The sequence below is a fragment of the Convolutriloba macropyga genome, chromosome 11 (assembly GCF_964194025.1).
Source record: "Convolutriloba macropyga chromosome 11, txConMacr16.3, whole genome shotgun sequence".
NCBI lineage: Eukaryota > Metazoa > Xenacoelomorpha > Acoela > Convolutidae > Convolutriloba > Convolutriloba macropyga.
Genome location: NC_134478.1, coordinates 38,236,788 through 38,262,086, shown reverse-complemented (window position 1 = coordinate 38,262,086; position 25,299 = coordinate 38,236,788). Strand labels below are relative to the sequence as shown.

General features: G+C 34.3%; 1 protein-coding gene across 2 annotated transcripts in view; it reads left to right on the top strand.

Annotated features, from left to right (window-relative positions):
* Window positions 1-17,672, top strand: part of LOC142349287 (uncharacterized) — a 19,970-nt gene extending 2,298 nt beyond the window's left edge. For both annotated transcript variants that reach the window (XM_075400754.1, XM_075400755.1), the window contains one exon: window positions 15,876-17,672. In XM_075400754.1, coding sequence (XP_075256869.1) covers window positions 15,899-17,500 — 1,602 coding nt within the window. In that variant the 5' untranslated portion in view covers window positions 15,876-15,898 and the 3' untranslated portion in view covers window positions 17,501-17,672. The remainder of the gene's footprint in view (window positions 1-15,875) is intronic.
* The last annotated feature ends 7,627 nt before the right edge of the window (window positions 17,673-25,299 follow it).

The window sequence follows — 25,299 nt, the reverse complement described above, 5'->3', positions numbered from 1 at the left end:
TACAAATCCATATTATTTTATATCATAGATTTTGAAAACATCTATAGATATTGAGTTAAAACCTTCTGCTCAGTTTAAAAACAGTGTGACAACCAATTCGGTTTCAACGCTTTGGTTTATGTTTTCAGTTAATGCTTTTGAAATCCGAATTTATTCTTGTTAATTAGACAAATAAAATTTAAGTGATTCAAGTAGTTGTTCAAGTAGCAATCGCGCAAAAGTTTTTAACTAGAGTTAGTGTGATCAATATGGGTTGATAGTTTTCATGGTTCTAGTCGGTCTCCTTTCTTTTAAACAAGTTGTAACGTGGGTTATTTCCAAAACATTGGGAAGTTGTTTTTGTTAAAAAATTATTTGATGACAAGTTTTAAATGAGTTAAAACAATTCAGCGCCCTTTGTTGTTTTTTTACTTGGTGCGGGTGATATTTATGTATAGGTACATTATCACTAACAATACACAATTCATTTTTGGTGACTGGTCGGAGGTAAAATCTTTTCCCTAAGATGTTAGGGAAGACGGATTTGGAGAAAATTCTTTAGCTTTATATAATCCGAGTCGGGTAAAACAGTTATTGAAAATTTTGGCAGTTTTTTTGTCATCGTTACCAGAACAATTGCCTTCCTTTACTTCTGTCATTTGTTTTTTATTTGACTGCTGGAGTTGTTCTTGTTTTTGATGACTTTCCACTGTTCTCTTGAAGTAGGAAGCTCCTGGAAAAAAAGCTTCGTATAATCATCGGCAACCTTTTTTCAATTTTCCATTCACTAATATGCGTAAAGATTTTTAATTTTTAAAAATCTCTGCTTTTTGGTTTCCTTTCCACTTATTTTTGAGGGCTGTTTTCATTTAGGAGACCACATTGTTCTTTTGTCAAATTTTTTTTGTTGTTTTTGGTACTAATTTCTACCAAATACGAAGATGCATGAAAACTCAGAAACTAATCAAATGTTTTGATGTGTACCCAAATCTTTTCGTTAGGCTCAATTATCTGGTACCTTGGTGACCAATCTCGCAGCGCAATGTCATGATTGCAATATGGTCTCGATTAGTATTACGTAACAAAAATTGTATTTTCGTATGACTGTGACCTGTCTTCAATAATGAATGATACGAAGTGATCAACTCCAAAAACCAACTCAAGAATTTTAAGTTCAAAAATGGTCCCTAAAAATAAATCAGTGTTCATTTCAGGAATATTTTTACCATTTGTCCATGTTTCATCCGCTTCGTTTAGAAAACATTGACCATTGTTTGCTGTGAAAAAATAACTTGACTGTCTACTTTTTGCGCCTTATATTTTTTTAATGTATTCAGATCAAACTAATTGTCTGCATGAAAATGCACATTTGAGTTTAATCCAGTCAATTAATAAACTATATTCGTTGAATCCAAAACAAATTACATTGGGGCAGAAGGCTACATCAATGAGTAATTTTTCTGTTAGAGGCTCACCAACTGCAATCCGCATTCACTCAAAAAAAGTTCGAAAGATTGTTTTTAAAATTTTTCGCATTTTTCTGTAAACTGTTTGGGAGTCGAGTAACCCACTCTAATTATAGGCAGAACATTATACTATAGATCATCAGAGTTAAGATACTCTTTGCCAGAAAATGGAAATTGTTAAGAAACGATGCACTAGAAATATTCCGAAAAATTAGGAAAATCATTAGAGGAGACCTTTAATACTGCTAAACTGCTAATTTGAGGCCCAAGTAATCATATGATCTCGCTGACACGTAGAGCACAACAGAAGAAACCTTGAATAATAATGTCATAGACATCGAAACTAAAAGGACACATGTTATTGAAAATAACACACTGTCAACAAAAACAAAAAATGAATGGCAACCAACGAGCTGCCCAGTGACAGCAAAAAAAGTTAACAGGAAAAAAATAAAGACACTTTTCATTTTTCTCTCTTTCTCTTTTTTTGGAATCATTGTTCCTTAAATTTGCGAAAGTATCTTTTTCAGAACATTTTAAAAACTTCAAGACTCAGTTAAGACCTGCACAAAATGCTACTTTAGAAAAACACCATAAAGAACAAGGGCGTCAAAATTCTTGTGATGTCCTGGTAAATGAAACATTGGCTTTAAATTGAAGAAGATAAATGTACCGTATTATAAAGATTATTATGCCTAGTACCTGTGAGGTCAGATGAGTTAAAGTTACAGTGTAAAAAATATACAATGAGCCGGAAAAATAAGAACCACAGCGTGCATCCAACTCTTAAATCGTCCAAACTAAGCATCAAAAACAAAACCGCAAAAACACAAAAATTACCAAAAACAACTAACCAACGCAAAATATGAATGCTCCTTCTCTCCCCATTACACATACACACATGTCAAAGACCAATTGACTCGATTTCGGAAAAAAACCGGCAAAATTTGACCTAAAAATTATCATCAAACTGGACGGAAGTAGCTGACTTCCGAAAAACTGTAGTCAAAAAGGTCATGCGAAAAAAAATCTGATTGCATTTTCAATCAGAAACCGGTCCAAAATAATCAGATCAAAATAAATCCCTCGTACCGTAAACCAATAACTTTTTGGCACTCAAAGTTCCTGTTGTTTTAGCCACCACGAGGACGCGTTATTTGGTTGGTCGTTTCCCCAACACTGCCTCTTTTCAAGTTCTTCTTGAGCTATATTCACCAGAGAACCACTTCCAGTTGGCTGTTTACACAACCATCAGGCTGCATTTCGGTTATTCTGTGCTTATATCCAACCCGAGGACCACCTTCCCTTTTTTCGTTTCCCCAACCCTTGGTTTTCGGTTTGTCTGGTGTTTTACCCACATCGAGGACCCTTTTCTGGTTGTTCGTGCCTTCCGTTTGTTCTGGGGTATTACTCAACACGAGCACCCCTTTCTGGCAGCTCGTTTCCCCAACCTCCAGCCTGCTTTTCGGTTCTTTTTTGGTTTTACCCACCCGAGGACCATCTTCTGATTGGTCGTTTCCCTAACTCCTTTTATTTCCGGTTCTTCCGGGGTTTCACCCACTCCTAGGACCCCTTCCTGGTTGTTCATTTCCCCAACTCAAGCCTGCCTTTTGGTTCTTTGGGGGTTTAACCCACCCCTAGGATCCCTTGGGGTTGGCATTTTCCTCAACCCCCGCCTCCGTTCTTGTTCTTCTGGAGTTTTACCCGTCCCGAGGAACCTTTCTTTATGGTCTTTTCCCCAACAACTTCTTCCTTTCCGTTTCTTCTGGGGTTTTATTCAACCCGAGGGGTCACATTTTGGTTGTTCTATTCCGCAACCACCGCCTGCTTGCCGGTTCCTCTGGGTTTTTATCCACCCGCGAGGACCTCTTGTGGTTGGTCTTTTACCCCAGCCCTTTCTTGTTGGTCGCTCACCCAACCCTTCGCCTAATTCTGGTTCCTCTTCGGTTTTTCCCGCCCACGAGGACTTCTTGTGATTGGTCGTTTCCACAAGCCCCGCCTTCTTTTCCGTTCTTAGTTTTAACCAACCCGAGGACCCTTTCTAATTGGTCGTTTCCCTAAAAACTGCTTCCTTTTCACTTCTGGGTTTTTACCCATCTGGCGGACCCCTTCTGGTTAGTAGCTTCCCCTACCCCCGCCTGATTTTCGGTTATTTTTTGGTTTTACCCATCCCGAGGATCCCTTCTGTTTGGTTGCTTCCCAGTTCCTCTGGAGTTTTACCCTTCCCCAGGAGAATCCTCTGGTTGATCTTTTCCCAAACCCCCTTTCTTTCCGGTTCTTCTGGGGTTTCACCCACTGGGGTACTCCTTTTTGGTTATTCATTTTGCACATCTCGCCTGCCTTCTGCAACTCTAGGACCCCTTGTGGCGGGTCGTTGCCCCAACAGCCGAGTCCTTTCCAGTTCTTCTGCAGCTTTACTCGTCCCAAGAACTGGCTTTCTGCTTGATCTTTTCTCCGAATCCCCTCCCGCTTTCCGTTTTTTTTGCTATTTTACCGAATCCGAGGTTCCTCTGTAACAGATATTTGGATAGGTACATACTCGTAGGTTTAGGCATCCCGCTAGTGTTATTACTGATTTTGAGTGATTTTGGCAGCTGGTAGGTTTTTGTTTTGGTCGATATTGTTAGGCTCAGTTCTTAGATAGTTGGGGTATAAGTAGGACAGGTTTAGGTAGTTAGGTAGGTATTTATTGAAATAAGGGGGGAAAGTTTAGGAGTAGGTAAGTAAATATTTATTGGTATAAGCGGTGATAGGTAAAGGTGTCGTAGAAATAACGATAGTCATTGGTTATCAGGGAACTCTAATGTATACAAATCATCTGGCACCATAAAGCACGCATCATTCTTAGTGATAACTTGTCTTTGTTAGCAATTGCTAACCATTGGTTATTAAAGACCAATACCCTTCATTTTGGAAATTTGTTGTGTCTTTTACCAGTTCATGGCCTACGGTTATGGTTGAAATTAGATCAACCACACGCAGCAGTGAACCGGCTATGAGTTCCAACACATTAAAGCCACCTGTGGATGACTGAATCCCAACAGAAAAGCAATTCATGGCTCCAATGTCAAACTCTAAATTTCAGGAACACAAGCAATTGGGAATGTCAATACTAATAATTGAAATTGACATAAAGCTTCAAACTGACTAGGTGCTTTCTAAAAGTGAAACTTAAGAGCAGCTTTAAAGCTTGAAAGAACCAACTGAAAAAAACTAAAGCAATGCAACAAAGGCTTGGGCCCAATTCTTAATTTGCCCAACTTGTTTTAACTTGACTCACAGAAACGAATGTCCAGAGAATTTTGTTGGCTAAAAACAGATGATAAAAGATTTTCACGTCAATAATCAAAAATGTTAAAGACGTAAACACGAGATAACAGGAAGTATCATCTGCGTTGGGTCAATATCCCTGAGAAAAGCATCTTCCATAGCAATGACATAATTCAACAACAAAAACAACAACAGAATTGCTTTAATTTTGTTTTTGACGACTCCGTTAGTGAACAAATTCAAATGTTGTACTCGGCTTCAGCGCCCGCTGCAAACTCTTTTGCTGTTAGTTCCAGTTTTACAGCACCAGGTAGCTCAATTCATAAATAAAATTCAACATCTTCATCTTTTTTGTTCCACATATTTGTCGACTGTTCCCTGCAACATGTCTCAACCATCCCTGCAGAATTTTCCTGTCGGATATATGTCAACAAATTGGTCGGATAACAAATCTGCCAGTCAGAAAAATCCCCAATTTTCAGTAGTTTTGCACACCTTTTCGCTGCAGAAACACTACAAACCCCTGAGAAATCAGTAACGATGTCAACTTGTTTCCAGAAGTCTAAACCAAAATTACATGCAGATAAACCCAATAATGATTAGGTAGGTTGAATGAAATGAGTTTCATACGAAAAGAAATCAGCAAGTTTGAGGCTACTGTTGATCAAGCTCCACTGACACTATCGGAAAAATGATTCATTAACAATCGGTATTAATCAGCGAAGCAAAGGACCTTGTAGAGTTGCCTTCAAGAGAATTTTGTTAACCTAAAACGAATACTAAACGCGTTTCTCGAAAAAATTTTCATTTTCAAAGTCCTCGATTCTGGGTAATAGAGAAAGTAATATCACATTTACCCTTTGCCTTCAACAATGGTGGACAAATTCTTCCCATAAAGTTCATTCGAAACCCAAACTCAACGAGAAATCCGAATGTTGCACTAGCAAAACTACTAAACCCTGTACGGTCCCAGTGCAACAAATTCGTTTTGGAGAAAAATTATCAACAACCGCCTCCTAGGACACTATCTGAGTGGCTTCTAAACTTCTATGAAGCATGTTGAGATTTGAAAACTAACAGCCATATTACAGGAAACAACATCAAAGCAAATGGAGACTATTTTTTTCTAGAGGACACAATATTGCCACAAATGACTCAAAAAATCATACCCAAAGGAAATCAACGCTTATAATAGCTTGATGTTTGCAAACAAACAATTAGCAGTAAACTCATAACGCAATAAAAATTGCCAATTTTTCTTTAAATGCACGTATTTCCAGTCTCTTCCCACACACATTCGAAGACAACATACACACCCAATTTGTATTTTAACTGTTTTAGAAGTCACCATGATGAAAATTGCGCCTCAAAAAACGTTTGCAGTAGTAACAATTGTGGTAAAAACACCACATTCTGCTTCTCATTAGTTTTGATATAGAACCGAGCCCTAAAAAAATCCAATGATAAGGCAGTCCATTTACAAGGAACAGGTCAAGTTGCTGTAGTTATTTAGCAACTAAAAATGACCAGATGACCATAAATACATACTTGCATGGACTATGGTGGTTGTCAGAGCTTAATACTCAAATCAACAGCCTCAGAGCTGAATCCTGACTTGAAAATGTTTGAAAGATGCTAATCAGTGGATACCAGTTGACAAAAAAATAACCGCATGCCTTTAATGGTTTATATTGAATTCTGCTTTTGTATGGTTTAATTACTTTTGCATTGATACATATGAGTATACCTGCCAAGTTCTGGATGCTACAGATCTTTATTGCATCTTTTTCCAGATTTCATCAGACAAATGGCACGCAAGGTCTACTGGAACGACCTCTATGTTGCTACTGACTCTGTAAAAGAGGCAAAAAATATTACATGAAATGAGCACTACATTCTGAGTTTCTTAAATCCCGGAGATCCATACGATTGGACCCATCAAAAATCGAGTCTGGAAATCAACAACCACGGTTTACCACGGAACCCAACAACCGATTTCTGCTTGATGGAACCTAAGCTCCTCTGAAAAATCAAAATAATTGAGGACAAACTCAAAGAAAGCCACTGAGAAATGTAGCGTCTTTATTTGATACAGTTGGTCTCATTGCTCGTCTAACTAGTCAAGTACGAAAAATATTACAGGCTGCTTGGAATCAAGTTTCAAAATAGGACGAGCCAACTTGAATAAAAAAATTCCAGATTTTATCAGTTTAAGAGAAGAAGTTCATCCAATTTCAAGAATCTACAAATCTCAAGGAATTACTTTCTAGACAGACGTTTCCGGTCTGTTCAACTTCATACCTTCGCAAATGCTTCTGAATTTAATCTGTCGGCTGTCTGTTATATCAGGGTTGAATTCCTGGATCGGTAATTTCGTGTTAGGTTCGTAATAGTGAAATCTCCATAAGCGCCATTCAAAAAGATGACTGCTTGGAAATGAAAGCAGTTGGTTACGTTGCTCAACTTGCGCAAATTGTTGAAGAGGAACAAGATAGAGAGATCAACGGAAACACATTTTTGTCTGACAGCACAACTGTTCTATATTGGTTGAGAACTTCTGTAATGCGACACAGAGTTTTTATCTCGAATCGTTTAGCAAAATTTTGGTTGACACGTCTGTCTTTCATTAGAGATACATGCCGCCGGCACCTAACCCAGCATGTGAAGGAACTGAAAGTTTTTGTTTTCGTTAAATGACTTTGGATTCTCATTGGATTTCAGGACCGTTGTTTTTGAGTAAACACAGAATTGAACACGAAATTGGCCTGAGCAAACAATCTCCGTTTTTAGTTTGTGAAGATAGTGGTCGATTTGAAAAGATTCAACAGATGGAACAGAATAGCCCTTACGAGTAATCGCCTATCGTCCTTTTGTCAAAAAGTGCACTAGGAGTATCCGAGAAATCGGATTAGGCCACTGTAAAAAATTTTATCTGCAAATATCATTCAAACAACTACAAAACAAGTTTTCAGAGCAGAATGTGTTGCTTTGAAAAAATGGGTGAGATTTCATACTCTGCCAGATTGAGATCAATATCCACGTTCATAGACAACCACAACCAACTTAAAGCGCGAGGCAGTTTGTCAAAAACAAACTTCCTGATGACTTTCCATTATCCGCTGTTACTTGACGGAAATTGAGCTGCCACTAATTTGCTGAGGTAGCTCACACATGAATTCAGTTGTCATTGTAGTCCAGAGCAAACTGAAATAGGCCCCTGGAGTACTCGTTGATACTTCGGTGTCAAGTGGTAATGAAATAGAATATTAGACGCTGTCATTCATGTCGCAGGATTTTCCAAGACGTTAGCATTCCTAAAATGGCAGAGTAGCCGCAGGAAAAATTGCCAAAGACAATCGATTTTACTTCGAAACAACAAGAGTTCATTTCATCGAACCAGTTCCCGTTACGAGCAATGACAAGTTCGTTGTCGTTATGTACTATTATTCACCTGTGTAGTTGTCCAAGCAGACAATCAGGAGGTTTCAAATGGTTTACCACTGACTCCACAGCCAATTGCATCACAATTTTTATCCGTCTAAGCAGTGGGCCCAACAAATTCATTTAAGACAGCGGAAAATCATTTATTGATTCGAACAACAGTCTCCAGTCTAGCAATGCCAAAAAAAGCGTCGAAAGTTTTGCAGAAAAAATAAAGTCTATGAACGTGGAAATTTTATGAAAGTTTAACCTTCTCATTTCGGCCGAGTTTGGGAGTGAATGCAACAGATACTTAATTTGTCTTCCTATCGGTCGTCGGACCAGGAGTGCTTACCTATGAATTTTTGTGTACAGTTATGAGTTATTTAGAAACAAATACGATCTCTAGACACCTAACAATTGTTCAAAACAATATAATTGATCACTTACTTCTTAAACCAAACCAACTTTTAAGATGGGTTTTCCGTCATCTTGCCTCCTGGAATATTGATCGGAGATGAAATGATCATCGTTAAAGCTTGGCGTTGATCAAAGCAAATAGCTACTCACTTCTGCATTCAGTTTTTGCAAGAGTGTCTTCCAGGCCAGCATATTTGTCCCAAAGAGAGCAAAAGTGCAAGTAGTCTTAAGTTCGACTGTTTAGGATGAATCGTTGAGGACCTCAACCTCGAGCAACCTGAAAACTTCAAGCGGTGAACGCATTATGCCCGTCGTAAATATAAGCAATCTTTTTTCCCAAATAAATCTCGAACTCAAAAACTTTTGATTCCGTTTTATGCTAACAAGATTTTGGGTTGATTCTTCAATTTGCATTTGACACTCTTGAATCGATTTAGCCTCTCCTCCCAACAGCCTTTGAACAGCCTAAAAGTTTCGATCGTAATGACTTTTGGGGAAGAACCCGGCCAAAATTTAATTTTAAAAAAAATTATCTGAGAACAGACAGATTCTAGTCGTGAGTTCTATAAATTTAGTTAATTATTTGCAATAACGTTTTTATTCGGAGAAACTTTTCCTTTTCAGAAGCTTTTTTAAATATTTTTATAACAAGCAATCAATTTTTTACTAATAAGCAATTGTTTTTTATCAAAGACCAATAGTGCCCATAGGAATTTTCAAAAAACCTTATAAATTTAAATTGAATATTAAAATGATTGAACAAAAAATCGTGCAGGTTTTACAATCTGAAAGCAATATATTGAGGCATCAGGAGATTTTTTACAGAAAGAGAAGCGACCCACACGCAGATTTTGAGTATTGAGACTAAGTATGTATTCAGGATCTATTCAGACACCTAATTGAGGTTATTTTTGACATCAATTTTAGTCATTTACTAATTCAAGGTTTGAAACCAATTCTTCTTCAAAACAGACTTGTTTCAATGCTCAGATGTTGGGTGATTACTTTATCCGCTGAAACGAAAAAAAAACATGTCTTCTAATTGAAAATGTGTGCAACTAACGCCATAAGGGAAGACCGCTGTACTTGATGTTGGCAATTTTATTCAATCATCTTTTTGCATTTTGTGTATTACACAAATAAATTAGGATGTTTAATTTAAACAAAATTTTCCTTTGAATTTTTTATAATTCTTAATATGATTTGCAAGGTTTTTAACAAATCTTTTTGGGCAAAATCAACAAAAATTTGAACAACCATGTTTTTTCACTTTCTGTGATTTTCGAAAATATCACAAAAATACGTATTCAAATGGCTGATAAAGAATAAACAGTGAAAAGTAGTTTATCAAGCTTCTCATATTATCTCAAAACAGAGGATATGTCTTGACAAACGTATTCAATTATTAATCAAAACTTACTTGATACTTTGTGTACATCACCAGGAGGTAAAAACGTCTGCGGCAAAAAATGATATGTATATTGATTGCTCATAATTTTTAAAAAGTTGAACTTATATTCAAAGTTTTTTTCTTTAAAGAGTTTTCTGGTATCAAACTATTGTCAAAAAGTTCTCTTAATTTTTTTACTGTACTAAGTTTTAGACCTTTTTATTAAAATTACACTCTTATGAGGATATCCAAATGCTATCCAAATTTCCTATAAGATATCTTAATAATATAATATTCAGAAAGAAGTTAATGATATTCTACCGAGGGGCCATTTTTATCTCAGCTATTAAATTGATAAATGTGATCCTCGTGATATTTGTTTCGATCGTACAAAACAAAAAATTCACGTTCATGCTAAACTGCAAGGAAGTACTCTATTTTTGTTAAGTCACACAAAGTATTGTATTGTTGAGTTAAACATCATGCATATCACATAAAACCAAAGGAAATGTCGTGGGAAAAATGTCAAAAATATTTTTGTTTCATTAAAAAACTGTTGGTGAATAATAACCGACAAAGACCGCTGCTAAGATGGGATACAGTCAGTGGAGAGAATTTACTAATAATTTAACAGAATTAATTCATCGTTTTTTTCTGTTTATTTTATTTATCTGATGAGAAAAATGTCTTAGAAATGTTTGTTTTCTTGTAAATAATTGTCTATGCAGATTTGATACGAGTTCATAAAGAGTTATTAGCGTAAAATTGGAATTTTTGAAAAGATTATTGTTATTTTAGTTTCCTTTGATCACTAACAATTGCTCTCTTCTGAGCATTGGGAGGCAAAGGTTCCTGATGTTGAACTATTGTAGATTTAAACTTGTCGAATGGTCTTGATTAGTTTTAAAAGTAAGCTATTGAATGTTTAACAAAATTATCCCTACATAAATGTATCTTTTGAAAATTCCATTAAAACAAACTTTATAAATTAATTATTCTGCTGAGAAAAAGGTTACCTAATTTAATCTTATTTTTAAATTTAATTTTGTTTCGGTTTTTCTGACATATTTAGCTTATCAAGAGTGTATAGAAGATTCGAGTTTTCAGATCTACTTTTTTTTGCAAAATACGGTTCCTAGCCTAGAATGAAAAAAACGGTATGATTTTTGAATGGTAAACGTGTCCTGCCGAGTATTTTACGATTTGACACAACGTAAAGTTGTCAACAGAAAACCAGTTTTTTGGCAACTTAACAATGAATTAGAAACTTTCAGCCTTTTTTATGTGAAACCCAAAGACAATCAATTTGACTTCGAAACAACAGGACTTCATTTCATTGAACCAGTTCTTGTTACGAACAATTTTAAGTTTTGTAGTCGTTATGTACTAATATTCACCTGTGTAGTTGTCCAAGCAGACAATCAGGTGGTTTCAAATGGCTTTACCAATGACTCCACAGCCAATTGCGTCAGACTTTTTATCAGTTAGAGCAGTAGTCCCAACAAATTCATTTAAGACAGCGGAAAATCATTTATTGATTCGAACAACAGTCTCCAGTCTAGAAATGCCAAAAAAAGCGTCGAAAGTCTTGCAGAAAAAATAAAGTCTATGAACGTGGAAATTTTATGGAAGTTTAACCTTCTCATTTCGGCCGAGTTTGGGAGTGAATGCAACAGATACTTAATTTGTCTTCCTATCGGTCGTCGGACCAGGAGTGCTTACCTATGAATTTTTGTGTACAGTTATGAGTTATTTAGAAACAAATACGATCTCTAGACACCTAACAATTGTTCAAAACAATATAATTGATCACTTACTTCTTAAACCAAACCAACTTTTAAGATGGGTTTTCCGTCATCTTGCCTCCTGGAATATTGATCGGAGATGAAATGATCATCGTTAAAGCTTGGCGTTGATCAAAGCAAATAGCTACTCACTTCTGCATTCAGTTTTTGCAAGAGTGTCTTCCAGGCCAGCAAATTTGTACCAAAGAGAGCAAAAGTGCAAGTAGTCTTAAGTTCAACTGTTTAGTATGAATCGTTGAGGACCTCAACCTCGAGCAACCTGAAAACTTCAAGCGGTGAACGCATTATGCCCGTCGTAAATATAAGCAATCTTTTTTCCCAAATAAATCTCGAACTCAAATACTTTTGATTCCGTTTTATGCTAACAAGATTTTGGGTCGATTCTTCAATTTGCATTTGACACTCTTGAATCGATTTAGCCTCTCCTACCAACAGCCTTTGAACAGCCTAAAAGTTTCGATCGTAATGACTTTTGGGGAAAAACCCGGCCAAAATTTAATTTTAAAAAAAAATTATCTGAAAACAGACAGATTCTAGTCGTGAGTTCTATAAATTGAGTTAATTATTTGCAATAAAGTTTATATTCGGAGAAGCATTTCCGTTTCAGAAGCTTTTTTAAATATTTTTTTAAACAAACAATCAATTTTTTACTAATAAGCAATGGTTTTCATCAAAGACTAATAGTGCCCATAGGAATTTTCCAAAAATCTTATAAATTTAATTTGAATATTAAAATGATTGAACAAAAAATCTTGCAGGTTTTACAATCTGAAAGCAATATATTGAGGCATCAGGAGATTTTTTACAGAAAGAGAAGCGACCGACACCCAGATTTTGAGTATTGAGACTAAGTATGTATTCAGGATCTATTCAGACACCTAATTGAGGTTATTTTTGACATCAATTTTAGTCATTTACTAATTCAAGGTTTGAAACCAATTCTTCTTCAAAACAGACTTGTTTCAATGCTCAGATGTTGGGTGATTACTTTATCCGCTGAAACGAAAAAAAAGATGTCTTCTAACTGAAAATGTGTGCAACTAACGCCATAAGGGAAGACCGCTGTACTTGATGTTGGCAATTTTATTCAATCATCTTGCATTTTGTGTATTAAACAATTAAATTAGGATGTTTAATTTAAACGAAAGTTTCTTTTGAATTTTTTAAAAATCTTAATATGATTTGCAAGGTTTTTAACAAATCTTTTTGGGCAAAATCACCAAAAATTTGAACAACCAAATTTTTTCACTTTCTGTGATTTTCGAAAATATCACAAAAATACGTATTCAAATGGCTGATAAAGAATATACAGTAAAAAGGAGTTTATCAAGCTTCTCATATTATCTCAAAACAGAGAATATGTCTTGACAAACGTATTCAATTATTAATCAAAAAGTTACTTGATACTTTGTGTACATAACGAGGACAGGTAAAAACTTCTCCGGCAAAAAATGTTATGTATATTGTTTGCTCCTAATTTTTAAAAAGTTGAACTTATATTCAAAGTTTTTTTCTTTAAAGAGTTTTCTGGTATCAAACTATTGTCAAAAAGTTCTCTTAATTTTTTTTACTGTACTAAGTTTTAGACCTTTTTATTAAAATTACAATCTTATGAGGATATCCAAACGCTATCGAAATTTCCTATATGATATCTTAATAGTATAATATTCAGAAAGAAGTTAATGATTTTCTACCGAGGTGCCATTTTTATCTCAGCCATTAAATTGATAAATGTGACCCTCGTGATATTTGTTTCGATCGTACAAAACAAAAGAATTCACAATCATGCTAAACTGCAAGGAAGGACTGTAGTATTGTTAAGTCACACAAAGTGTTGTATTGTAGAGCCAAACATCATGAATATCACATAAAACCAAAAGAAATGTCATGGGAAAATTGTCAAAAATATTTTTGTTTCATTAAAAAACTGTTGGTGAATAATAACCGACAAAGACCGCTGCTAAGATGGGATACAGTCAGTGGAGAGAATTTACCAGTAACTTAACAGAAGATATTCATCAGTTTTTTCTATTTATTGTATTTGTCTGACGAGAAAAATATCTTTGATAAGTTTGTTTTCTTGTAAATAATTGTCTTTGCAGATTCGATACAAGTTCATAAAGAGTTATTAGCGCAAGTTCGTAATTTTTGGAAAGATTATTGTAATTTGAATTTCCTTTGATCACTAACAATTGCTCTCTTCTCAGCATTGGGAGGAGGCAAAGGTTCCTGACATTGAATTATTGTAGAATGAAACTTGTCGAATATCAGAAGGTCTTGATTAGTTTTAAAAGTAAGCTATTGAATGTTTTACAAAATTATCCCTACATAAAAGTACCCTTTGAAAATTCATTTAAAACAATTTTTTTATAATTGATTGTTGTGTTGAGAAAAAGTTTACCTAATTAAATCATATTCATTTTAAACTTACTTTTGTTTTTTTTTCTGACATATTTAGCTTATCAAGAGTGTATAGAAGATTCGAGTTTTCAGATCTACTTTTTTTTGCAAAAAACGGTTCCTAGCCTAGAATGAAAAAAAAACGGTAGGATTTTTTAATGGTAAACGTCTCCTGCCGAGTATTTCACTATTTGACACAACGTAAAGATGTCAACTGAAAACCAATTTTCTGGCAACTTAACAAACAATCAGAAACTTTTAGCCTTTCTTATGTGAAACCCAATTTACCTAGAGCAGGTAATCAATCGAATTCCCATTGATTCTAGATAATCCTAATGGAGTTCGCAACTGACAAAGAGCTAGCTCAGTCTACGACAATTTTTTGGTTATGGGCACAGTTCAAGTAAACTCACTGAGAAAAAATGAACAAAACCCTTTACTTTTTGTTGAGAATGCCCGAAAAGAACGATGAATTTCCTCAAATTTTCTTTTCCGGTTTCTGAGCTACGCTCCGCTCTGCTGCGCCACTGATTCAGACCAGCAGTCATGGCAGGAATTGCTCAAAAAAACAAAACCTGGAAACTTTCATTTTCAGCAGTTTTGTTCATGGGAACGAATGAAGCATTTTGTTGAATGTGCGTTTAGCGACCGATGATAATGCTTAGGCGAGCTCCAAGTTTAAACTAACTTCTATCAAGTCACATAATTGTCAACATTGCTGCCACAATTAGTTCTATCCTATTTTCATTCAAAACAGTGATCTTTTCTCATTTCCTTGTTAGTGTGGCAATTTATTTTATCTAAATCTTTTTTATCTACTTTTTTAATCTAAATCAAAAACCCAATTTGGAATAAAATGCACAAAAAAAATTTTGATTTAGCTGAGTTTTGGACATAAAAATGATTTTTAGGTAAAAAAGCACGAGTTTGGAATTGACAAGTTATAAGAATTTTCGTTCACCTATTAATAGCAGAAATGAAATTATTTTTTTTTGATCAGACTGATTGAACAAAACTATTCGTTTTCAAAAATCAAAAATATTTTGGATGCTTTATGCAAAATATTGGAGCATGCTTGATTTTATTATGACCAATGAGAACATATCTATCAAATCTGATGGATTCTCTTAATTTATAAAAGTGTTGTCAACGCTTCGTTTTTTACACATAATTTCGTTAAAAAAATTCAGTCAAACCATAAAACTTTTTTTCACTTTTGCATAGAAAAGAAGAGTATATGTTTTACGTTTGTTATTTGATATTCGACGTGCTGGTGAATTTCAAAGTGCTTTTGGTATAGAGTAGGATACTTTTCTCTGGAAAAATTTGTTCAGGATATATTTTTTTGTTTGTTAAATGAATTTTACTCAGACAAGATAAAAAGGTTTTTTGCATAATAATTGACAGGCTCTAAGAATAAAAGACTTCTCTTCAAAATAGTTCATGCCTCAAAATTTTTGAAAACATTTTTGGATTCAATATGTAAAATTAGTAAAGGGAAGTGTTAACCGACCAATTTTGATATACAGAGCATGATTAATCAAACAACAATATACGTAGCAACTCTAGCAACTTTTTGAATTTTAACAAGATATCCTTTATTTCTTCATTAGGTATGCAGCTAAATTTTATCAAATTTGAAAATGTATGTTTCACCTAAATTTGTCATTATTTACTGTTTCATGTTTTTTTTCACCAATAAAACTAATCTTTAGCGTTTTTTAGCTCAAATCGGCAAGCCATTTACCATGAGCAACAATGGAACCACAAAGAGTATTTGCGGTATTTGTGCCATAGAATCATCAAAATTATACCAATGCAACAGTTGTCACGATGGGAGTGGTGAAAATGGTTCCACGAATAAGCATATTTGCACCTTTTGCATCGGTTTTCATCTAAGATGCAACCACGATGTGAGAGATCGAAATGGTTGGAAACCATTGATATGTAACACTCACAAAATGTTGCAGCAAGAGTTTTGTGGCACTTGTGATGCTGCAGTTTGTTGGGGGTGCATGTCCGAACACAGTGAACATAAGTTTATCTCCCTGGATGATAGAGCTACAGAATTAAAGACAAAGGTATTTGAATCAATGAATGAACTGGAAAACGAAGAAAAACTTTTGACCGCAGCTAAGTGCGAAATTTTGGGTACAATTGAGAAGCATGAAGAAGAGCAGAAAATTCTTCGTGAAATATTCCTGTCTGAAGTTGAAAAATTAAAACAGGAAGGGTTGAAAACTATTGATGAAAACTGCACCATGATGGAGGAGTATCTGAAACATTTTGATGACGTGATGAAGTTTCAGCAGAAACTACGTGAGTTGCTTTCGGTATCAAATGACCATTTGATTCATCAGTTTCCATCAGTTGAAAAAGGATTGAAACAGATTCGAACTGTGAGTGACAATATGAAGAAACACCAAAGCGCAGTCATTCTTTCCATAAACAACATTGCAAGCGATTCGAAAGAATTGCATACCTACGTTTCTCGAGATCTGAAATCTGTCCTCAGTGACCAAATTTGGCTTTGTTGGAAGTTTTGGGCACTTTGTCGAGTTTTTCAAGGAGGGGGGAACCTTTCGGTGGAAAATGTCACATTCGACAGTTCTGGAACTGTCTCACGCCTGAATTGTAAAACTACAGCATTCAATGAGCAAGTCACTCACTGCTTCCCTGTCAATATCTATCTGAGCAAGATGAAAGTGTTAATTCTTACTATCAACAAATCCGCTTTTATCTTCAACCCCAATGAAGAAATTTTGACACTTTCGCCGTCCACGTCTTACCCCACAATGAAGGACTTCTTGCAGCCATATTATTTAGTACAGCAAAACGATTTTCAAAATCCACATTGGTCATATTGGGAAGGAGGCGTGATTAAATTTACACATGATGCGACTTTTACTGTTCCTTGTGAAACTATTCCAAATGTCAGAATTGGACAGTGTTGCAATTATGAGTTGTGGTTATTTTTCATTTTGTCTGACAACATTCTCATCGTGGTGGACACTCAGTACTCAAAATACAATAGAATTGAATTTCCCGAAATCGAGCGGATCAGTTGTGTATCGTATATGTACACAAATACGCTCTTTATTTTCGCTGCAGACGGAGAAACTTTTCATACAATGTCCTTGACACCAAACAGTCTCCAAGTCAGCAACAATGTGAAACACAACTGGGACAGTCAAACTAATCAAATTGCTGTCAATGTTAACAATTACAACGGTACCAATTACAGTTCCGTAAACTATGCAGTAACCAAATCAGAAAATCTTTCAACTTCAAATCCCAAAGCAGCAGATCCTCAATATCCATACTTATTCAGAGTGGCTACAAGAAAATAAACAATAGATTAACAGTTGATGTGCGAGATGAAAAAACGCTATTTCCAAAATTACTGAAATTATAATTAAAAAAAATTTATATAGTATTAGTATCTATTTCATTCAAAGATGATGGTTTATTGTCTCAATCACTGTTGCCGCATAATGCACAATTCAAATTATTATAAATGCTCACGTTCTATTTTAGTGTTATATTGTGTCTTTCAGATTTTAAATTCTAGGCATATGTCCTTAAATAAGGAGTCCAAAGTTAAATGAGTAAAACAATTTTTAAATAATTTTTGTCAGATTTATAACTCAGTAGAGAGCTAAATCTTGTTCTGGACAGTTGACCACTCTAACTGTGCACAAAGCGAACAGCTTCCCCAGGGAACTGAAACTTGGTACAACTGGATAAGAAAGATACTAAATCTTGGTAAATCTTGCCAAGATCTTGCCATGGTACTTACCTAGAAAACATCTGTACGAACTTGCAAGTTTTTTGCATGGCTCTCAAGAAACAAGATCTTAGCAAGATTTCCAAGAAAGATTAACCATGACATGGCAAAATATATCAAGTAATAAAAATACAATAGCACCCAAAAACAAGATGTAGCAGGAAATCATAAGATTAAGCAAAAATTATCACGAATGTCGGAAAATACTCCTCCCGTAAGTTTATTAACCAACAAATGAGCCGCTTTTTCCAGTATAATAAAATTTTTAAGTGGATGCTAGCTAAGTATGCACATATTAAACACCTTATACAGGACCGCCAACGTAAAGGCCCCCACTAAGGTAGAAAAAATCTGAAAAATGTCGAAAAAATCACTAAGGTCGAAAAAATCTGAATCATGACATAAGAGAAAAACAAGCGTTAAAAAACAAGACAGCAAATACTGTTTAGATGTTTTTTTTTGTAATTCGCATTTGGTGTCCGATTCCTAATGAGACAAGGAGGCGCGATAGACTGCTTTTGCATATAGTGTTCCGACAACGCTCATCGACAGTTTCGACTCGATTGTCTACAAGTTGATACAGAGAGAAAACTTTCAAAAAAACAACTACCGTCCTTTGAGAGCTGCCAATTTCCACAATATGTCTTACGACTACAAAAAAGCGATATTTGTATGCTAAAATCAAAAGCTCTGTTAAATTTTGAGAGAAAACGATGACGAAGCCGAAAAAATCGTGAGTTGTTCGATGAAAGCCTGACATTTGTGGAATTTTTCTCATTTTCAAATCCATTGGAAACAGTCATTATTGTTGTTACATGTGAGGAAAACAGAAAAGAAACCCAAAAACTTAAAAATTATCCAGAAATCACAAAGAAGTTTTATGAATAATTGAAGAATTAGAGCCAAAAAATTCTAACTAATATTAAAACAAAGTGAAGATTAGAAAAACCTTAGACTATCCTTCATATTGACAGAAATGAGACACCGAAAAGAAAAATTCAAAAATACACATTATTTTTTAAAACAAGTGTTTTAAAAGGTCACACATACATACACTCTCAAGTTAGAAATAAAGATAAACTATCTTTTAACTTCATACGAAGCCTTTTGTACTTCCTCTCACATTTGGAGACTAAGTGTTAAAACTTAAATATGAAAACGACTATAGGCGAAACTCAAAAATTTTGAAAACAAATTTTCAAAAACAGTGTGTAAGGTATTAACATCATAAGCTATAAACTGAAATGGTCAGGAGAGTTAATTTGGGTCACCTCTGTGTCACGGACATAAAACAGGCAGCTTCAACATCATAAAAACTAACAATACCAATTAGCAAACTTAAAATCACATCTTTTAAAAGTTTGTCTATAGTTTTAATTAGCGAATAGTTTTTGCGTTTTTAATTTTTTTTCTTTGATATTGTTTAGATATGGTTAGTTGCGAGTGTACATTGAACGACTCGTTGAGTTGTTTCCGGTATTCTACGGTTAAGTCTCGTTGTTTCAAAAGTCAAATAACTAAGAGTAACAGTCCGTTTGTGCCGTATATTGCATAAATTATATTAAATGTGATATTGCGAGAATGTGAGGTTGCAAGTAAACGATAAATAACTTCAGCGCTTCTTGTTTTACTGCACTTTAATTGAACCAACAAATTTGAAATACTTTTTCTCAGCGCTTTTGAGTAACAAAAACTGCGAACGACTGAAGACAAAACTTGTTGCAGTCAACTTTATAGAATAGCAATTTCAGAATGACAGCCTTTTTATTGCCAGTTTTTTTTCAAATTCGGAAAATTCAAATCCAAAGAGCCTTTTCATATTTAGTAAGTTTGAGGATAAAAATTTTACTTATAAAAGAACTCAACTAGATTACAACAAGTTTTTTACATTGAATTTCTGGTTGAAAACGGTACTTCCCGCTACTTTATTTTCAGCTTAGTTGAACATTGCACAAAAGCTCCAAAGGTGGAAAAAGTAAAACGGAGCAAAACTTATGTCAATATTGTTGAAATTCAATTATCTTTGTTATTTTTTCTTAGCTCAAGCAAACGCAAATTAAAAATAAAACTAAGATTAATTGCCAATTCAACTATCTTTGCGGCAATCAACTTAAATTTCATGACAGTAATAGACTTTTTTCATATACTGCGATACTTGTAACTGGTTTCAATATAATATTCTAATTTTTTGTTTCATTAGAATCAAGTTGTATAGGACGATGCAATTATGATTGAAATAGAGGAGCACTAAAAATTTTCAGTCAGTCATTTCACGGAAATTGAAAGGGGAATTCAATCTAAGGAGGTTTCTTCCTGTCCATTCCATTTGAGGGTAGCTCTCTCAATTATGACATCCGATTGACTTAGCAAGTGCTCTTCGCATCGCTCCCATCATGAGATATATAGGTGCCTGGACTACCATTGTCACAGATCCATTCACCATACCCAGAGTGGTCAGGGTCTTCCAGCAGAGCATTTCCATTTAATTATCGTTATTTCAATTGAAGGCGAGAGATATATTACAAAAAATCTACGTTATTGCTACTCCTTATTTTGAAGGCTCTTTCATCACCCGTGCTTACCACCCAGAGTGTTTCAGTGCTGAACCTGTGTATTTCCATAATAATTTGTAAAACCAGTACTGAAACAGCTTAATTACATCAAAAAAGTAGGTCATTATGTCAAGAAAACAACTATTCAGACTGTTCAGAGTAATTTAATAGTAAAAAAACACTACAGTGAAATTTTTGAAAAAGATGAAAGTGTCTGAGCATGTCAAAAAGGCATGCAGAAACGCAAGCAAAAATTTTGATGCGTATGTTTTATCTTTTAGAGAAAACATAATATAGACAACCCAATCGGACACACAATCGGTTGTCTAGTTTTGCCAAAATTTAGAAATTTGGAAACCTGTAAAAATGGAGATTTTCCCATAATAGTTCCCCCAGCTTAGTGGTCTTATCACCAGTTGCCCCTTCCTCCAATAATGGTCATTCAACCACGATACAAGCTGTAATTCTGTTTAAAAATACTATTTTTAATCCCCAGTGTTAACTTCTTCATTGAAGCAATGTAATTTGCTTTATTTGCTGATTGATTTGCGTAAAGCGCCATGTTTTAATGAATACTAGCAATAGAATAAAAGTAAATTCAAGTAAAACAGAAGTGATGATATGTGTTTTTGTTGTAACCTGAAACACAACATGGGAAACTAACAAATAAACAAGGAAACAATGTAAACCGAATACGACCAAGGATAGGCCAGCGTCGAATTCAAAATTTACCTAATTGTTTCCATTTATTTAATTAGTACTTGTTTCACTGTAACCTAAAAAATCTGACCTATTAGCACTTATTTCCCATTTGTTGAAGTTTTTTTGCGTTTCTAATTATTCATTCTTTGTTTTCTTGCTGCTACTAATCGTGAAGAAACAAATAATTTCTACCCTGTCGAGTGTAGACGATTTCCCTGGTCGAGTTTTTCGAAAATTTTTGTAGATAATGCTGTGAATTTTTGTATAAAAATGTGTTGATTGCGATGAAAGAAAAATAAATTGCCGAATTTTACCACATTTCTTGCAAAAATTCAACGCAAAATTCACCGCATTTCTTGCAAAAAACACCTCATCAATTTTTGTGGCAAATTAATGTTAGAAGTGAGGTGAATGCGGTGCAAAATCTTCACAGCATTTCACCGTATTTCTTACAAAAACTTACTGCATTTTTTTTAACAAAAAGTCACCGCATTTGTTTACCGTAACGCTTATTGAATCTGATTTAATTTCACAACAGATATCATAGACGTAATTAACAGATGGCAATGTGAATAAGAAGTTGAAGACATGCAGTACTTCAGAGGTTCAAACCCCTGTCCGGAAGTTTGTTTTTTGTAAGAATTCAATTGAATACGGTGAAAAAAATAAATTGCGTTCACCGCAAAAGGATGTAAGAAATGCGCGGTGAATATTATTTATTTTTTCCGCATTTTTTTAAACGAAATTTGACCGTCTAACCTCGTCCCAGTTTGCTTTGCGTCAAGTGTGCAGTCACAAACTAGCAGATTGATGTTCATGACCATTGTTTGAATTCTTTTTCTCTACATAGTCACTTAATCTTTTTGTGAACAATTCATGAAGATCTGGGATATTTTCTTATCCAACGTAAGCAAAAATAGATAACGTTCTGCTTAACAAAAAGGTGTTTCATTGTTCCGACCCTCTTGAGGGGGAGGAACTATATACTCAAATGGGTTCTTTTTTGTTCAGTCAAAATTTTTGTTCAGTCAATTTCGACAGATCGATATATTCATCATACAGAGTTGTCAGTGGTATAATTAAAAAGCCCCTCCAGCGTAGAATATGAAATAAAAAAGATTTTTTTGAAACTCATAGCTTACAGAAAGTTATCGAGGATTGAAATTTAAAGTTATCGAGGATTGAAAATTTGTGAATAATAGACAAATTTCCGTTATTTTTATTCACATTTTCCGGAATTTTGCCTAAAATTTCGTCAATTTTGCTAAAAATTTTGTCAATTTTGCCAAAAATTGTGAAAATTGTTAACAATTTTACTATATATTTTGTTTTTAGAGACAAAAAAAATTGTTGATATTTTTATTTCATTTTCTGGCTGAAATTTTGGCTACGTATTTCAAAATTCAGCCTTTCTCATTAAAAATTGTCCGAAATAAGCTTCCCCATTTTGATTAAATTTGCCGGACGTACACACCCCAAAACAACAAACACAATCTTTGTAAACTACAAAGAGAGCTAGTCTTAGTTTCAATTCCATTGAGAGTAGTCTAGAATCAAAATTTTCTCGTTTTTTGCTAGCTTTACTCTATGATTATCAAAAACGTTTATTTTACAATTTATTATAAAACATTACGTTTATTTTAATAAATTTTTAAAGCTTTTAACTAGCAAACTATATAGATCTAAAACTTTTGAAACAATTGAGAGTTCTAAATGTATGAACAGCAATAGTGTGACTGGTTTTGTTTCAATCTTGGACTGTTAAGAACGAAAAAATAATTCGGATTGTAATCAGTCGGTCTTTTTTTAAAAAATAATATCAAGTTTTTATGAAAATTAAAGAACAGAACAATTTACATCACAGCTCACTGTTGATTGGTCCAAATGGCTTCCTAAACAGTTCCAATTTATTGAATTTTTTTTCTCTCCTCAAAAGATTTTGGTCGTTTTGACTTTTAAAAATGCTTTACTTTAATTAAACATTGGCTTTTTGAAATTCGCCACTATTTTTCTCTTAATTTGGTCAGCTTCTGGCTTAGTGTCAGCAAAGAAAGAATGCTTCTTCTTTCTCATCCTCTGTTGAATTAAACTTGAATTTTTTTGCTGTATTATTATTGCTATATTAAGTTATGGTTTTTTGGCTTTGATACCACTAGATTCCACAATTTTTTTTGGTTTCTATGTTTTGGCCACTTTTACACATTTTTTTCTTCGTTTTGTCATTTTATCACATCATTGACAGGTCACTAATGAAGTTACTGGCGCTCAAGATAGGCACAATTGAGCATATAAAAGTCTTGAAAGGCATAGATTATGGTTTCAACGGCTTCGACATCCCTTCCTCGAAGTTCTTAAAGTGCTGGTCAATGACTGTACACATTGGCATTTTAACAAGGAACCATTTGAGCCTGTATTCTAATTTGAGTAGATAGCTGATGTCTTTGATGACTTTAAAAACAGTTGCTTTCAAAAATAAAAAAAATTAACGTTGTTTAACTTTGCATTTTTTGTCTATTTGTTTCCTAGTCTCATTAATTACAGGTCACATATAACATATTTGTTGTCGATGGAAGGTGCAAGTAGGAAAATTGAATATCTTTTTTAAAGAATTTTGTTATGAATTTACTGGCTTCGACACGGGTTTTTCGAACAAAAAGTAAATAATTTTTCTTTTCTCTCTATATTTAACGTTCCTTTGTAGACGTAAGATATACTTTGAATTCATAGAGTTCTCAAGCGCTTCCATTGGACGAGGGGACATTTCTATGTTTTTTTTGATTTTGTAGCTAGTGGCTTTCATGACTTTGAAAATAATTATTTTCGAAAAAAAAGTTTTAATAAATTTTGAAGCACATGTTATCATAAACATAATGGATATTTTCAATTGCCATCGAATGGTTCTCCTTTGAATTAAATGTTTTTAGTAAATATAAGCCAATTTTTTATCTTTGCTGTTTTTTCGTTCCTTTTGTCTATGTGATTCCTAGTCTCGTTAATTACAGGTCTAAAATGACATCTTTGTTTTTGAGAGTGGGTGCAGGTGAAAAAAGTTTTTCTATTTTTAAAAGAAAATGTTTTGAAGTTAAAGGCTTTGACAGGGGTTTTTCGCACAAAGGTAAACTAATTTTTGATTATTGTCTATATTTAAGGTTCTTTTTCTACACTTAAAACATATTCTGAAAAATTACGCGTCTCAAGCGCTTCTCTTGGACCGATAGACGAACCTATTTTATTATTCCATTTTGTAGCTAATGGCTTTCATGAATTTGAAACCAATTGTTTTCGAAAAAAAAACAAAAGTGTTAATTAATTTTGCCTTTTTTTTTCTTTTTTTTGTTGCACTTGTTACCTGTTTTCACCACATTTTGGCGCTTGCGGAAGTCTCGAGTGAACAATTTTTTAGGTCAAAATATGGCTTTAACGCTTCGACAGCGTTTCCTTGCAAGTTTCAATTGAATTTTTCGTTGTCTCTGTTTGTTGTTCTTTTCAGGCCTTAAGGTAAGGCCCTCCTATAGAAGCGTATGAGGTCATGAACATTTCGGTTGTTTCCAGTTGCCATCTAATGGTTTTCCTTACATTGAAAGTGATTGTTATTTAGAAAAAAAGCAATTTTTTTGCCTTTGCTTGTTTTTTTTGTTCTTTTTTGTTCATTTTTGTCTAAAGGTTGCCGAGCCTTTTAATAGAGTGGTACCATATCTTTTCTAGTAAAGTACCAGTCATTTTGTGTAGTTTTAGCTTTATCCGACGCTATTTTGAGCCTTTGTATTTTTTTTAAATGTACATAATGTTTTAGATGTAATTAATGTTTGTTGTTTTTGTTGATTGATTTTGTTGTTCGTCTTGACTTGCGTTCTTAATAATGGCTGATCTCATCATTGTAATGCGGCATCTTTGCTCCACACACATTTTTTTTGAAAGATATTTGAATTTTTGGGGTTTTCTATCGTTCTTATTCGGTAGACATTTATGCCAAAAATGTGGTTGAGCGGGGTCGGAACTTGATGTGGGAACGCACATTACCAAGCCTCCTTGTTTGGCATCAAGTATCAGAAATACAGGTTTTCGTTCATCAGAGATTTATAACTCTTCTGGAGCTACTTATTCTGTA